Source organism: Schistocerca piceifrons, chromosome 1, assembly GCF_021461385.2.
Source record: "Schistocerca piceifrons isolate TAMUIC-IGC-003096 chromosome 1, iqSchPice1.1, whole genome shotgun sequence".
NCBI lineage: Eukaryota > Metazoa > Arthropoda > Insecta > Orthoptera > Acrididae > Schistocerca > Schistocerca piceifrons.
The window spans coordinates 18,889,252-18,907,378 of NC_060138.1; the positions used below are offsets into that span (position 1 = coordinate 18,889,252).

General features: G+C 44.8%; 1 protein-coding gene across 1 annotated transcript in view; it reads right to left on the minus strand.

Moving 5' to 3' along the window:
• The window catches only part of LOC124789291 (carboxypeptidase E-like), a 305,166-nt gene that overhangs the window by 161,104 nt on the left and 125,935 nt on the right, over window positions 1–18,127 (minus strand). The window contains exon 2 of the mRNA XM_047256607.1: window positions 12,007–12,203. Coding sequence (XP_047112563.1) covers window positions 12,007–12,174 — 168 coding nt within the window. The 5' untranslated portion in view covers window positions 12,175–12,203. The remainder of the gene's footprint in view (window positions 1–12,006; window positions 12,204–18,127) is intronic.

Below are 18,127 nucleotides of genomic sequence, written 5' to 3' on the forward strand. Positions count from 1 at the left end.
GACGATCCACATATATGCTCCGCATTAGAGTATCGGGAGCGTTGCACTCCCCAAACGTCTAATATTTCGGAAACCACGTGGGTTTAACAATATATCACATTTAAGTGCACAACAGTGTAGTCTTAGTAGTGCATGTGTATATGTTCCTCTCTTGTCCATACTTTCTTGGTACTGACCCAAGACACTAAAACGATAACTTAGAATTGATAGCACAACTGATTTATGTAAAATGCTTCAAACTCCACCTGTCTGGAGCTCCATCATGCTAAACCACACATTCTTCTTAACTGTCTGTCATATCACAGCAAAACCCTCATATGTACCATACACCGACAATGGGTGCTAACATCCTCAACGTGCACACATCTGGAGACAACTTGTGCACATCTGGATAGGTGCTGTACAGTTGGTGTGGAGAGTCTTTGCTGCACAGCAATCGTGGACTCAGCTTGCACTGTTCCTTCACCAGACACGGAACGCAGCAGGTATAGTGCCCTCGTACTTCTGGTCAGTTGCAAATTATATCGACGACAGTGTTGTGGGGAAGGTTGGTCAGAGGCAATGTGGTGACATCTGTCAATCTCCAACTTTATGCTATGAATGCGAGAGTACTCTGCGACTCCCATCCACATAGCAAAAGGTGGGCAATCATAATCGTAAAGTACACAATGTGATCAAAGTGCTAGAAATATGTAGATAACCTAACTGCATCAGTATAGGACGCTGTCAGGTATACTTTGGTGTATATATCCAAGAATTAACAATGAATGGACATACTGCACAGTCATCTATCTACATTCGCAATCTAGAATATTGTACGCACAACATAGTGCAGTGGTGGTTTAACAATGGCACAGAAATTTCGAAATATGCAGCCGTGCCGCTGGTTGACATTGAAATTACGGAAAGGTACTAAAATTGCTAAAACTGACCGTACCATCAGCTGCGGTGCTTATTACAGTACATTGCTCCATATCGACAGCGTCTTTTCAGCCTCATTTGTCTACTGGCACGGTGTTGATTACCGCATAATGATTGACTGACACCAATTGTTTGAGATGGGGAGGATCATGGTGGGAGCAACACCTTCAGGGGATGGCCAGCACCGAAACAGTGATCGCATACATGGCTGCAATATGAGCAATGGATGCTTTTGGTCTGTTTGAAACGGAACACCAAGAGATCTGCTTCCCACCTTTGTGGAAGATGAGATTCAGTGTTGAGGTCATCACCTTTGGACAGCTATTTGGAAACGCTCCCTAATGCCACAAACTGCTCCAGTTTCCATATGTTGCGACGCTTTCCACATTTCTGTCAATAAGAAACACCGCCTCTGTCTATTATTCCAACCACCCTGTGAGTTGTGAGAGCAGCACGATTTACACCAAGCAATGTCCAGCAGTCTGTGATAGCCAATGGATCGAAATGTGTTAATGTCAGATCTCGAAGTCATGTAGAAAAACAAAATGTCTGGCTGCGTACACAGCTGTAGTCATACACTGCTTCCATGTGGTACAGCAAAAAATGGCTCTGAGCACTATGGGACTTAACTTCTATGGTCATCAGTCCCCTAGAACTTAGAACTACTTAAACCTAACTAACCTATAGAAGCACACAACACCCAGCCATCACGAGGCAGAGAAAATCCGTGACCCCGCCAGGGGTACAGCAAAAAAGACGTATCAAACTGCTTATGAAACACTCTCCCTGCGACTGATAGTCGATATGGTCTTCCTCCAGTACAAGTGACAACTGTACACAGGCCCGTGGAAGCAGCTTCGATCACTGGTCGTTGCTCCAATGGACCAATACATATATATTTAATGGGATCATCACATATAGTCGATATCAACACGCAGATGGTATTTGTTTGCTCGATATATCAAAAGAGAGAGTACAGTAAAATCTTATTGAGCTCCCTATCAGATGACGTTAGCAAAGTTATTATAGTTCGTAGTTTTAATCCACTGGATGTTACAAAAAATAATGAGGGGGGAGAGAGAGAGGAAGAGAGACAGTGTGCTGTCAATCAAGACTCGGTCACAATTACACTGTCATATTTGTAGCTGGTAATCACAGGAATACGATAAAGGAGATTAGGTCATGTGTAGAGTGATATTTATAGCCCGTCATTTGATATTAGTGAATTTTAGGTGTTATGCTTCTGAATTTCTTTGTGCAGTCTGCGTTTACTCTAGATGATTGTGAATTTCCTTTCAGCCTTCTAACAAATGGAACAGTGCTGTTGGAACGTGATGGGTTTTCGAGAGAACTAGCAGGTGTCTGTAATTTGGCAGGGGACATCTCTTACTTGTCGAAATCAGCTGCACTCAAATGCTATACATCGAAGACTGGAAAATTTGTGACATTACGACAGGAAAGCGATACTCTGATGGAAGGGGAGTTGAGAGGTGAACTCCTATACCGTTTCTTGTAAGTACTGTGGGCAAACATATTACAACTTCACATTTGTCTTGCAAAGTGACTGCAATGAGAAAGTTAGGGGCTAATACGAAGGTTTCTACAGAGAGACAATCAGCAGCAGAAGTTCCGTCTTTTGTTTTCTAGATAAATGAGAGACTACATTCTTCTGTGACTTGGTGTGCACAGAGGTAAATGGGTCGAATACCATCTTAATAGGTAGACTACATTTACATTCTATACGCTTACTTTGCAAGCCATGGTGGAAGGTATCCTGTACCAATAGTAGTCATTCCCTTTCCTGTTCTACTCGCAAATAGCGCGGGGGAAAAAGACTGCGGATGCGCCTCCCTATGAGCCCAATTTCTTGTATCTTATCTTCATGGTCCTTATGCGAAATAAACGTTGGCGGCAGTAGCAGCCTCTTGCAGCCAGCTTCAAATGCCAGTTCACAATAGTGTTCCTCGAAAAGAACATCATCTTCCCTCCAGGGATTCCCATTTGTATTCTCGAAGTATCCGCCAACTAATTTGGTGGGAGTCATTAGGAACGCTTTGACAGGGCTGTACTCTGAGGGAAGCCTAGGTCTGCAGACTCACATACGTTTGGTTGAAATGGTTCAAATGGCTCTGAGCACTATGGACTTAACTTCTGAGGTCGTCAGTCCCCTAGAACTTAGAACTACGTAAACCTAACTAACCTAAGGACATCACACACATCCATGCCTGAAGCAGGATTCGAACCTGCGACCGTAGCGGTCGCGCGGTTCCAGACTGTAGCGCCTAGAACCGCTCGGCCACCCCGGCCGGCCATAGGTTTGGGATGTGGGAGTCAGTAGAGAGGTATTCTGTTATTGCTCACTGCATCGGCCTTTGTGGGATATTTCGAAAACACATATGAGAACGTTTTGGTTTGCAGGAGGGGTGAAGGAAGCATATCGTTCAACATCCCAGCGACATTTAAGCGTCCAGTTCTTCTGTGAAGGATGGGAAAACTTCTGTGACTGTGGAATCATTAACAGCTGTCCAGCACAGTGAGCGGTGGGTTGTTGGCCGGGAGCGGTAAAGCCCTGAGACGCGGGTGTTCACGATTCGGTAGCAGCTGTTCACATTGAGTCCGGTAGTGGAGGCATTGTGGGGGTGGAGAAGAGAGTGAACATCCTAGAACTCCCCGTAGACTGACAGGTGTCAGCATGATTAGTTCGGGTGCAGTACACCAGAATTCTAACACAGGACACACAACAGGACAACTGAGAGACAGAACTCAATTAGCATGGGATGTCTTCAGCTATTTGACGAAGGATACCACTGGTTTTGGTATCAGAGCAAGTGACTGCCTACTGGGACTTGACGGAAGCACCTGTAACCGTTGCCGGCTCACTCTGTGGCCAACTGCGGCCACTGGCAGGAGCATCAGTTCACAGGTTCAGGGTTACAACGGTGCCTCGTGCAGAAAACTTATACGCTAGTGTATTTAAGAATGTTTTTAGCTGCTGTAGGATCGTCTTTAGAGTTTTAACGCGATGTATTTGCGCTCATTTATTTTATTTTGAATTTATAAACAATATTCCTGCACAATTTATTTTCGAATGTATTTGCGTTGATTTATTTTTACACTATGTACTTGTGTTCCATGTGGACCTGGGAATACTGCTTTGCTGGCGAGCGGCGACAGGAAGTGGGTACCGGAACTGAACCCTCGAGAGGCCTGCCATGCATCCTGAGACACATGCCTGCAGCCCGGTGTGCCGTGAATTCGAGCGACAGTGCAGTGTCTTATGTGCAAGTGTATTTCAAAAAAATTGTTTAAAGCAACATCTGCAAGTTTACTGAAGCGTCTAACGCTTTACCTAATTTGTTAATCGCCTAAATGCGACAGCCGGCTGTGTGGCAGTTGATAGGGGCGGCCGCCGCGTGCTCCGCCACCGCAAGATTTGCGACAGTGGTGAGTTATGTCGACCACGTTCCTTGCGCGATTGGAATAAAAAGTGATGTATTTAATTGCTTCTTTTCGATGTATTGTACACTACAGAATGACGAGCAAGAGAGATCCAACCTTCGGAATTTGAATTTTATAATTAAACAATATACTCTCTGCTATGTAACTGAATTTCCTGTTGTGAGATCCACCTCTCCAGCACAGGCCCGCCAATTTCCAGGTGGGGCAGGGGGATTTGAGGGGAGGGTTAGGAGGTTTCCGAGAGGGAGAGGGGTTAATTGATTGATTGGTTTAATTAATCAGTCAATCAAATCGATAGAGTGGGAGACCGAAAGTATACTTGAATTGGTGATGGGGAGAGGGGAGGGTTGGAAGTTTCCAGAGGGATGGTAGAGGGGGAGGGGTGGGGAGGGGGAGGTTTCTCAGAAGGGAGTATCATCCCCAGAGGGTCATAAATCGACCCCCAGTGGGTCACAATCCACTTAGAAGAACAATAGGGTAAGAGGAGGGGGTCATTAATCACTCAAGTTTCCCGTGAATCTATGCAACCGGCACTAACAAATTGTACCGAAAGATACATTGCCCTATTACTTATATCAACGTCTCCGAAAAACTGGAAGCCTTTGACACGTTGTGGGAGCCGGTAGGTCCGGACGAATTACACGTGTGCTCGAATGTGTAGTGCTGGAAACAGTCGAACACTCACTGACAGAGAGACTTGCCACACAAATTCCTCAACCGACCCACAGTAGTTTTTGGACAATTATGCATCACGAGGCAATGTACCTGTACCACCTCCAATGGGTTCAATGTCTTAGTGAGGCAGACTTTGTTCCTAGACTAACGTTCTATAAGTGGATGGCAGGCCGCGGTGGCCGTGCGGTTCTAGGCGCTGCAGTCCGGAACCGCGGGACTGCTACAGTCGCAGGTTCGAATCCTGCCTCGGGCATGGATGTGTGTGATGTCGTTAGGTTAGCTAGTTTTAAGTAGTTCTAAGTTCTAGGGGACTGATGACCTCAGATGTTAAGTCCCATAGTGCTCAGAGCCATTTGAACCATATAAGTGGATGTAGCAATAAGTTGTAGGCAACACTACATCTGAGAACATTTTATTTACAGGTGAAGCACGCATAGCTTGTGATGGTATATTTAATTACTGTATTATCACAGTTCTCATGTTTGGAGTCATCTAGGCTCCTACCCACACGCTGCGCATGACGTTCACATCAGCTAAGTTACTCATCGAATGTGTGGTTAAGGATAACAGAGTATCAACTTATTAAGCCATATATGGTACCAAACAAACTGCCGTCAGTTTCTGTGGCATCGTCTTGTAGTACTGCTTTACGATGTCCCCTCAGAGCAACGCCACAGGATGTGGTACGTGCACGACAGAGCACTGGCAAGCTCTGTTGCTACAGCCAGATGACATCTAATGCACTGGCAAGCTCTGTTGCTACGGCCAGATGACATCTGATGCAGTGAATGCCAAAAGACGGATTGTGCGCGGGGGACCTGTGCCGTGGTCTCCGAGGTCGCTTGATATGAACTCCACGGACTTGTGTGTTTGGGACCAGCCTAGAGATGTAGCGCGTGCCGCTGCGGCCGACACGGCTGAAGAACTGGAACAGAGGCTTCTCAGTGCTTGTCAAGAGTTTCGAAATGATACAGGCGTGCTTGAAAGGATTGGAAACTCATTGTGGCTATGGGAACAGGGCTGCATCCCGGTACGAGGACAACACTTTCAACACCTCGTGTAACTACGAGTACAGTCACGTAAATGCTGTCGTGTTCACTTCAACCGAAGTATATCTGATGACGTTGCTTAATGTTGTACACTAATGTTTTCTTAATGTTGTTCCAGGCTGGTACGAGTTTTACGCAGAGTCAGCCCAGTGGTGGCTGGTAACCACAAAGTCGCAGCCAGCTAGCAAACGGTTCCTTTGCGGACTTAATGTTTACTGAGACTTTCAGCTGTGTGCGTTTACGCCATTAATTATGGCAGTGCACACTCTGTGTGTTACAAACAGTAACTATCCGATCACACTTCCCTGGAGCGCTCCTGAACTACCTGTGCATCTGTCGATTTTGTTCCGTGTCCGTCTGCTTAGCCGAGTGCTAACGTGTTTGCGTACTACGCAGCGGGCGCAGGTTCGATTCGTGCCCGGGTTGGAGATTTTCTGCGCCCGTGGGTTGGGTGTAGTGTTCTCATCCTCACCGACGCGCAACCTGGCGCGACCTGGGGTAGCACTCAGCACTCGCAGCCCGGCGCCGCCGGTCCAACTTCCCGGTCAACAATGCCACACGATCTCCCCTGCTAACAGCGAACTGTTGAGTTCTGATCGCAAGGAAGTGTCAAGTCCAGTCACAAATCTGGTCCAATACTCGCCGAGTTCGTATGCCTTTCAGTGACGACAGCACGGAATCGTGTCACATGCCCCCCTGAATGAGGCACCAACGTGAGCGCCGTCGTCCAGGGCGCGACGGATCTCGTGGACGTGAGTTTCACAGGATCCACGTTCGTTTTTATAGACGAGTTTTTCGTTGACATCTTGGGTTGTCGGGTGTTCTGCCGGATATCAGCGCAGTGCTTGCACGATATTTCGGTCACGTAGCTCGTGGCCTTCATCAGGTGCGACCTGAGACAACACCCAAGATGTCATCAGATCGCCGGGAAAGCCTGAAGAGTTACATCAAGAGTCCTTCGTTGTCTAACAACATCATAACACGCGAGCATAAAACGTTTTCTATAATTCTACAAAAGATTGAGATCACTGACATGGGCCTATAATTATGTGCATGTGTCGTACGATCCTTGCTGGAAATGCGAATAAACATGACTTTGTTCCAGTCGCTAGGTACACCTCGTTACTCCAGAGAACTACAATAAACTGCTGCTAGAGGGGAAGCACATTCTTTCGCACAACCTCTGTAGGATCTTACAATTGTCTCAGATAGTCCGGATGCCTCTCCAGTACCAAGTAATTGCAGTTGTTTTGCTATTCTGCAATCACTTATCTCTGTGTGTGCCATTTCGGCGTTAATGCGATGACTATGCAAGGCGGCGTTACTTTACCTCCTTATATGATCAATCATAATGGAAGAAGTAAAGTCTGCCATAGCTGCAATGAAAAATGGCAATGCGGTAGGTACAGATACGATACCGGGAGAAATATTAATATGCTTGAACCAAGATGGAATAAGAGAAATATTGAGATTATGTAATAAAATATATGACAGTGGTGACTGGCCTGAGGACTTTCTGACAACAGTAATGATACCATTACCGAAAAAACAAGGAACCAAGAAATGCGGCGAGCACAGGACAATCAGCCTCATTCCACAAGAAGCCCAAGTGATGTTAAGAATAATTAATAAAAGACTTGAAAAAGTAATGGAGGAGAAACTTGGCGAGGAGCAGTTTGACTTTAGACGGAATACGGGCACCAGAGATGCAACAGGTCTCCTACGAATCTTGGGAGAAAGGTTTACTGAGAAAGGAAGAGACCTATATATGTGCTTCATCGATCTAGAAAAGGCATTTGACAACGTGGTTTGGAACAAGCTGGCGACTATAATGAGGGAAAAGAGAGTGGACTGGAAAACCAGAAGACTTGTAAACTCATTATATCTTAATCAAAAAGTTTCAATTAAAGTGAGAGGAGAAAGTACAAACTGGAACAGACTAGGTTCGTTTGTGGGATTAAAGGGACCAGACTGCGATGGTCATCGGTCGGAACAGACTAGGAAAAGGAGTAAGACAAGGATGCTGTCTATCACCAACTCTTTTTTTGGACCTCTACTTGGAAAATATGATTGACCAATGCTCATTAGATGACAATGGCTTATAAATTGGACGAAGAAGAGTAGGGTGTTTCAGGTTTGCTGATGGCATGGTCCTTTTAGCCACAGGGGAAAAAAGAATTACAGGATTTGGTGGACACCATTGAAACTAACGGAAAAAATATGGAATAAAAATTAACACAAATAAAACAAAAGTATTGGCACTAGGAGGAAATAATGAAATAAAAATTATGCTGAATGGAGAAATACTAAACAGGTGCAAAATTTTCAGTATCTTGGGAGCACGATAGACACCGACTGGAAGCGCATCACAGAAATTAAAACAAGGATAGCAAAGGCAAAAGAGGCGTTTTATAAGAAAAAGAGAATTTTCAGCAGCGGTCTGGACAGAGAACTCTGGAACAGACTCATAAAATGTCTTGCATGGAGTGTTGTTCTATATGGCGGTGAAACGTGGACTATGAGCAAGAAAGACAGAGGAAGGCTGGAGGCTTTTGAGATCTGGACAAGGCGGAGGATGGAAAGAATAAGTTGGATGAACAGAGTGAAAAATGAAGAGGTACTGAGAAGAGTGGGAGAGAAAAGACAGTTACTAGATGTAATAAAGAGAAGAAAAAGAAATTGGATTGGGCTTATATTAAGAAAGAATGACGGACCGATAAAAACAGTTTTAGAAGGTTATGTAGAAGGGAAAAGGATGCGAGGAAGGAAGAGATTCCAGATACTGGATGTCATGATGGACGGTAAAACATAACAGCAGCCTTAAGAAGGAAGCAATGGATCACAGAAAATGGAGAGGCAAAGGACCTGCTAATATAGCAGATAACTGATAATGATGACATGATTAATAAACATAATTACTTTGGTCTATTAGATTAAAATAGTTATATTAAGTGGAATTATCAGTTTATTTATCATACTGGCTGACACTGGACAGTTTCACAGTAACAATTGTCGCACTGCATGGTTTAGAAAAGTGATTTTTTGCGTTGGCTGGTACAGAGAGAGATGCTGAGGAAGCAACGGACTTTGGGCGGGTCAGGGGCGCGCTGGGAGTTTCTAAGCAGCTGAAGGGCAGACCACTACTGGCCGTCCTGTGCAGTGGCTCGGCGAGCGCGGCCTCCTTTTGTCAGGCCTGTAGGCGAAACTTGCAGTGGGGCAGTAAAGACAGCCGTCCGACGAGAATCATCTGCAGTTTCTCAGCCCCGTCGGAATGCGTCTCCTATTGCCACACAGGCACCTGGGAGTCAACTGTTAAGAATTCCTCCCACGCAGAATGCGTAGCACATTCCCACCGCTGTATGCGGGGGCCTCGTGATAGGCTAAACTGACAGGCGGATACTGCTTTAAACTGCTCGAGCAGCTTCTTGAATATTTTATATGAACTGCTCGGGTTTGGTCATTGGTTTCGCGTCTAGAAAGAGCGGGCTGAAATCAAGTTGTGGTGAAAACCGTCACTGGCTGAGTCGAGAGTCCACATTAGTCAACTGGGGAGTGTCTGGAGGGTGTCCAGCTGACTCACATCGCTGGAGAGCATATACACTCCTGGAAATTGAAATAAGAACACCGTGAATTCATTGTCCCAGGAAGGGGAAACTTTATTGACACATTCCTGGGGTCAGATACATCACATGATCACACTGACAGAACCACAGGCACATAGACACAGGCAACAGAGCATGCACAATGTCGGCACTAGTACAGTGTATATGCACCTTTCGCAGCAATGCAGGCTGCTATTCTCCCATGGAGACGATCGTAGAGATGCTGCATGTAGTCCTGTGGAACTGCTTGCCATGCCATTTCCACCTGGCGCCTCAGTTGGACCAGCGTTCGTGCTGGACGTGCAGACCGCGTGAGACGACGCTTCATCCAGTCCCAAACATGCTCAATGGGGGACAGATCCGGAGATCTTGCTGGCCAGGGTAGTTGACTTACACCTTCTAGAGCACGTTGGGTGGCACGGGATACATGCGGACGTGCATTGTCCTGTTGGAACAGCAAGTTCCCTTGCCGGTCTAGGAATGGTAGAACCATGGGTTCGATGACGGTTTGGATGTACCGTGCACTATTCAGTGTCCCCTCGACGATCACCAGTGGTGTACGGCCAGTGTAGGAGATCGCTCCCCACACCATGATGCCGGGTGTTGGCCCTGTGTGCCTCGGTCGTATGCAGTCCTGATTGTGGCGCTCACCTGCACGGCGCCAAACACGCATACGACCATCATTGGCACCAAGGCAGAAGCGACTCTCATCGCTGAAGACGACACGTCTCCATTCGTCCCTCCATTCACGCCTGTCGCGACACCACTGGAGGCGGGCTGCACGATGTTGGGGCGTGAGCGGAAGACGGCCTAACGGTGTGCGGGACCGTAGCCCAGCTTCGTGGAGACGGTTGCGAATGGTCCTCACCGATACCCCAGGAGCAACAGTGTCCCTAATTTGCTGGGAAGTGGCGGTGCGGTCCCCTACGGCACTGCGTAGGATCCTACGGTCTTGGCGTGCATCCGTGCGTCGCTGCGGTCCGGTCCCAGGTAGACGGGCACGTGCACCTTCCGCCGACCACTGGCGACAACATCGATGTACTGTGGAGACCTCACGCCCCACGTGTTGAGCAATTCGGCGGTACGTCCACCCGGCCTCCCGCATGCCCACTATACGCCCTCGCTCAAAGTCCGTCAACTGCACATACGGTTCACGTCCACGCTGTCGCGGCATGCTACCAGTGTTAAAGACTGCGATGGAGCTCCGTATGCCACGGCAAACTGGCTGACACTGACGGCGGCGGTGCACAAATGCTGCGCAGCTAGCGCCATTCGACGGCCAACACCGCGGTTCCTGGTGTGTCCGCTGTGCCGTGCGTGTGATCATTGCTTGTACAGCCCTCTCGCAGTGTCCGGAGCAAGTATGGTGGGTCTGACACACCGGTGTCAATGTGTTCTTTTTTCCATTTCCAGGAGTGTAATTTGTTTGAGACATTGCTGGCAAAGCGTCCAGTGATTACTCTCAACCTCGGCCCGAGAAAGTGCCGACTGTGACACCTGAAGCAGAATGCAAGCACAGGAACAAACTGGTGCTTCTCCGTGCAGCTTTAGGCATTCCGAAGTGCTCACTTAGGAATGTGCACGCGAGTCGAGCGTCTGTTCCTGGCAAGTATACAACCAGACTGTCTCGACTCTCGAACTGTCTCTTTACTCGAATAACTCCGAACGCACGATTTTGGAGACGCAACCGCGAGTACTCTGTGTAGTTAAATTCACATTTCCACATCACATCACATTCCGCCCCAAGGACGACCGCAGCTTTTCACAGGCGACAAAGCACACGTGCTTTCCACTCGACTAGTCCAGGTGATACACGCGCCACGGCTCGACAAACAGGGAACCGTAATAATAAATGTATTCAGTTCCACTAGATTGTTGTCTGATTTTGCAATTTCCTCGAGTTTTTATAATACATTTCTCGATAGCATCCTACTATTCTTATTTAAGCAGGCTTAATCTTTACCCCCACTGGCCCTGAATAGGCTATTCAAGAACATTAATCAGTTATGATCAGTTAAGTAATTTTTGTCTAATCTCCGAGGGCGGTCAACCGCACAGGACGTGTCATATCGCGAGATGTTAAAATCACGACCCACCCCAGAGTTACAATTGAAACGAGATATTGTATTACAGTCTTCAGTGGTGAAACAGTTTCAGAAGACTGAATTCAGTATTTGGGTCTTTCTTATGTCATCCTCTACTCGGGTGACAGTACGGTCACAAAGTCGCTGAACAGATGATTTAGATTCACTTGCTGATTTTACAGAATACTTTTTTAAGGTGGCTGGCTGTCGACTGACCGTGTCGGTGGCGAGCTGCCAGCCGTCGGGGTTCATGCTGGGCAGCAGGTGGATGCGCGTGGAGGTGATGAGGCGCGTGATGTCGGCGTCCCCGGCCAGCCACTGCTCGCACAGGTGGTCGGCCAGCTTGAGCAGCAGCTCGCGGCCCAGCACCTCGTTGCCGTGCATGTTGGCGATGTACTTGAACTCCGGCTTCACTGCAACACACCGACGACAACTCCGTCTAGGTTACTGCGGCGACGCTGAGGCGGGCAGTGGTGGATAGCGTGCAAGGTGGTGTACCGTTCCTGCCACTAGGTTAACCTCTGAACCTGCAATGCTTCACTCGTATAAACAACGTTCGTATAGGACCGAAGAAATGAAACAGGTGTTGTGACTGCCCTCTTCCCTGACAGATGAGCTGTCTTTTATTTTCAGGTCGGTCTTATTTGTTTTCAACTTCATCATCTGCATATAACTTACTTTACCAAATATTGACCCTTTCGCTATCACGCATCTCGTTAATGCTCGAGCATCTTATACCAGATCGTATGAGTCCATTTTACCTAGCGTGCTTGCAGCGATGCAAGCTGAGTTTATTAATTTACCAGTAGTCAGAGTGGTCCGAGGCTAAATCGCTGGTCTACTCAGGCCGTCACATAATCTTATAGGATGCTGCGAAAACCTATGGCAGTGAGAAGGCAATGGGGTTTCTCGATACAATTTGACCTCAAAATGCTGATGTCATCGTTGACCTCGAACTGTTGGCTTGACCTGGATTGAATGCCATCATTGACAACCCAGAACTTCCAACTTGACCTTCATCACACGATACACGTGTTCCAGCTCGAGCCGACGGTTCAAGGTCATCACCGATGTCGAGCATCTAAAGTCAGCGACTATCTTCATGCAGGTAAGAAATGCTACACGCAGGTAGGAAACGAGGTTATTATACTGTCGAATACCCCATTTCGAATACTTTAAATATCACCTTGGGTGGTGATGTTTAAAGTATTCGAAATGTAGTTCACTGTCAATAGAAGACTCTTTAAATTTTTGGTATGGTAACGAATAAGAAAACAAATATTCTTCTACAAAATATTAATTTATGTAAATGCATTTTCACAAAGATAAACTCTTCATTTATTTTTGTTTGATGTGATTTTAATAACATCCAGCTTGATTTTTAACATGTAATTTAAAGCTATACCTAAATCATCTAATTCTCTTTCAAACCAGTAAATTGACAGAAAAACGTATGTTCTCAAATTCTTACACACATCTAACTTTTTCTCTATAAAGTATCTCTGTTATGGCTTCAACAATTAGCACCATGCCTTCCTGCAATTCTTTTAACCAAAAGCCGACAGGGATTTTATTTCCCGTATTATAATATCATTAAAGAATTCCATCTCTTCTTGGGTGCATTTTCTCTTACATATTCGTCCAGAATTTCTCCATAGAATAGTAAGTTTATACCTGCAAACAGGTTTTCATTTCCAGAATGAGATTTCCACTCTGCAGAGGAGTGTGCGCTGATATGAAACTTCCTGGCAGATTAAAACTGTGTGCCGGACCGAGACTCGAACTCGGTACCATTGCCTTGCGGGCAAGTGCTCTACCATCTGAGCTGCCCAAGCACGACTCAGGCGCCGTCCTCACAGCTTTACTTCTGCCAGTACCTCGTCTCCTACCTTCCAAACTTTACAGAAGCTCTCCTGCGAACCTCTCAGATCTAGCACACCTGGAAGAAAGGATGCTGCTTAGCCACAGCCTGGGGGGATGCTTGCAGAATGAGATTTTCACTCTACAGTGGAGTCTGCGCTGTTCTAATCTGCCAGGAAGTTTCAGGTTTCCAGTTGCTAAATGCACGATGTCCAGTCCATCACATTTAGATACAATGTAACCTCCTTTGAAGCACAATGGATGTTTCTCAACACAGTGTTCATGTGTCGTTTAATATCGTAAACAAGCCTCACATCCATTATTTTCTGCGAATACTCCAAGATATGACAACACTGCAGTACTATTTGCAGTAAATTCTGGTATTTTGCATCCCTCATTCCATATTTACTCATATAATGCATTTAAAGTAATTTGTAAGCCTTGCCTGGCCCGTTGTTTTCACAATAGCAGTTTATACTCTTTCTTTCCGACAATTGTTTTTACCAATACTTCTGTTTTCTTTTTTCCGTTTTGGCCTCTTCCATTTCCAGTTTTCCATTGCTCATGTGTAACACATTAATTGCACTTAGGGAACTAATTTCTTTAATAGGAAATGGCTTAAGCGTGTTCAATGACTTTATTCTGTTTCTTAACATCTGCAGCATAACATTTTTCGTCCCCGCATGGACGTCCACATCGTGCACTATTTCACCTCCAAGTATTTAACATAAATGGATGTCGCCATCGTTAAGTCATACACAGTAGATTCTACTTGCTCTTGGGGAAAAAATAGCTGCGCTAGTTTCCCTTTGCTTTCAGCCGTTTGCAGCACCAGCACAACAAGGCCATGTTGGCTGATGTTACAAGGTCAAATCACGCAATCATCCAGACTGTTGCTTCTGCAACAATTGGAGAAGGTGCTGTCCCTCTTCAGGAACCACAGATGGTATGCCTTCTTCACATACAACCTTCCACTGTGGCTGCAACTATGGTATGCTAGTTTGTATCATTGAGGTACACTAGCCTCCCCACCTCAGGAAGGTCCTTGGTTCATGGGGGTGTCCCATTTGTTACCTATCAAAAATCCTGAAAAGTCTCCTATTTAGATGATCTACAAGTGTTTTTTCAAGGGTATGGTGAAATTACTTGACAGTGGGTGGTTTAGCAATCCCGAACAGCTTTTAAAACTAGGTAATAGTAGGTATGTATATATGGACACCAAAAAACGCCTCTCTATCGCTGTCTGATGAATTTAGTAAATAGAATTCAACTTATCTTACAGGTCGATAATTAAAAAAACTCGAAACTTTCCAAGTTCACGATCCTGGTTGGCTGTTAGAAAAGATCATGAAATTATGTGTTAAGATTTTATTAGGGGAAAGCACAGAAATTTAGAAAGAAGTGATTGTAAAGAAAAAAAGTCGTGATAAATGTAGTATTTGATTGCTTCAGATGGTAAATTATAGCTGGATTGCACTAAGCAAATTATACTCTCAGCCTCATCTCTAATTATCCTAAGTTATTACTTTACAAATATTTCGTTTCCTATTGAACTGAAGCATGTTGTAATATTTCAGAACAACAGAAATGTGTCTGTCAATGTGAATGGTACTCAGTACTCTGAGCATAAGTGGATCGTTATGGGATGGACAGAAGAACTTAAAAAGAGTTAATGTAACTCCACTGTATGTCTCAAAATTTGATAAACGTGAGCTACATGTGAATCTGTTAATACTGCAGGTCGAAACTGTGGAAATTTTCCATTTTTGTTAGAAAAAGACCTTTCGAGGCTCGCACATAGCAGCATAATTATATGAGTGCTGCTTGTGTTTTCTCATTCTAAAGAGATGTTGGCTGCATATTTAGTTGATTGTATTTATTTTAAACCAGTTATCAGTATCATGCCCAAAGAAAAGAAAAAATACATGAAATTCGACTCATATAAGAAGCGACTATATATTTAAACACCGAATGCTTGCTGCAGCTGTGTGTTAGTGACAAAATTCACAGTTAGCTATATTTAGGTTTTGAACTGTACAGAGGTACTAACTGTGTGAAATGGTTTAGCAAACTGCTGTATCTGATTGCTGACTGGATAAAAAATTCTTGAAGCAAAACATGCACATGATTATTAGCCTCGATGATGAAAAAGTGTTCTAAACAGCAGAAATTTGCCACATCTGCAAGGAATGGTTCAAGCAAACTAATGTGAAACATAAACATCATTGTCATATTGCAGGCAAAATTCGGGAAGCTGTAGATGATAGCTGTAATTGAAATTTACGACCTAATTCTAGAAAACCTATTATATTTCACAATCTGATGAATTATGATGCTCATTTTATAGTTAAAGAACCTATGTGAATGAGAGAAAGAAACTGACGATAATGAAATGATAAAATTGCATTGAGGTCTCGTTTCTGTGATAGTGGAAAACGCGGTAAAGTATTAAACATTCAGTACATCTATTACAAAATTTTGGTTTACAGATTCCTTCAAATTTCTGGTATGCTCTGTAGAAAAATGTGCCTCACATTTACAACCACGAGAGCTGAAAACAACGCGGAAGTATTTCCCTGACAGTACGAAATTTAATTTTTATCAGTAAGAAAGGCGTATTCGCGTACGAGTATGTAACTGAAAAATTCGTTTTGCTGGATGAACACTGTCGCCAACTGAAACATTCAAAAGCTTGCTGAGCAGCGAAACACAACCAAAGAAATATTTTGTGCAGGCGCTGCTGAACAGCTTGTAGGAGGGCTGTGAACTGCGTCGTAATCCACACAGCTGTACCACTACTTTTATTTATGACAGTCAATTTCGACCGAACACCAGACTAACTTCAAATCTCAAAAAGCAACTCAGGTAAACACTGTCACACGTGTAACTTACATAATCTTCCATTACTGTAATTAAATGTCTGTGACTAAGAGTTACGTACTGACAACATCAGAAACGATTATGTCCACCCTGTTCTCACATTCTGAACAATAGAAATTCTAAACAATCATAGACTTTGAATATCAGAGACTGTGAAAAGTGTGGAATTTATTTCAATGCAAGCCATTAGGGGATTACTCTGACCTATATCTAAAATCTTACGTCTTGGTTTTGTCCGAAGCGTTTGACAACGTCTTTGCACTCTGTCTTAAGATATGCACACTGGAGCAGCCCATCAAGTGACTTCATTTCGGTTAGCACGGGATGTTGTTGTTGTTGTGGTCTTCAGTCCTGAGACTGGTTTGATGCAGCTCTCCATGCTACCCTATCCTGTGCAAGCTTCTTCATCTCCCTGTACTTACTGCAACCTACATCCTTCTGAATCTGCTTAGTGTATTCAACTCTTGGTCTCCCTCTATGATTTTTATCCTGCACGCTGCCTTCCTATACTAAATTTGTGATCCCTTGATGCCTCAGAACATGTCCTAAAACCGGTCCCTTCTTCTTGTCAAGTTGTGACTCAAACTCCTCTTCTCCCCAATTCTATTCAACACCTCCTCAGTAGTTATGTGATCTACCCATCTAATCTTCAGCATTCTTCTGTAGCACCACATTTCTAAAGCTTCTTTTCTCTTCTTGTCTAAAGTATTTATCGTCCATGTTTCACTTCCATACACGGCTACACTCCATAAAAATACTTGGGTATCTTCTGGTTGCTACAGAACAAATTGTACATGGAATCAAGTATGCTGCAGCAAGAGGAATCCGAGAAAACGTCGACATGGAAGCAAAGGGAAGCAGTCAATTTTTGTCCGTTGAGACAACATTATACTGTATGTCTATTGAGGTATCAGTGTTACACGCGAGTTGATTACTGTATATGACGCTTTTCAGGAAGACAGAGAACCATTCATTTAATGCATTTGCAGTCACGTGACATAGTCTGCGTTCGACTCACATACAGCCACGTGTTCTGTACATGATTTAAAGCACTGTCTACTTGCGATCGTTAACTGTAAACCTCTCCTGTATCAGATGTAATGTGACACATTCCTCTATACAAACTACGATTTATGTGATGTGATGCACTCCACCCCCCCCCCCCCTCCCCTGTCGCATCTTGGGTATGAAAATCGAGACTTCAGCTTCATAACTAAGTTAGCGATAGGTGCTTGTGAGGCGTTGCAATCCCCTGTGTATACATTTGCCTGACAGAATGACTTGTAATTTTCACATGTCGGGCGCTGCTGTTATGCGTTTATCCGTTTCCTTGTAAGAGGCTTTCCCCATTAGTGACGGTCATTTTATATAAGGGTTGATACACGCATAGTATAATTTCTGAACTGTGATCGGATGTGACCAGTGGTCACTACACGTAACTGGAAAGCTACGCTGCTGGCCATTAAAATTGCTACACCACGAAGATGACTTGCTACAGACGCGAAATTTAACCGACAGGAAGAAGATGCTGTGATATGGAAATGATTAGCTTTTCAGAGCATTCACACAAGGCTGGCGTCGGTGGCGACACCTGCAA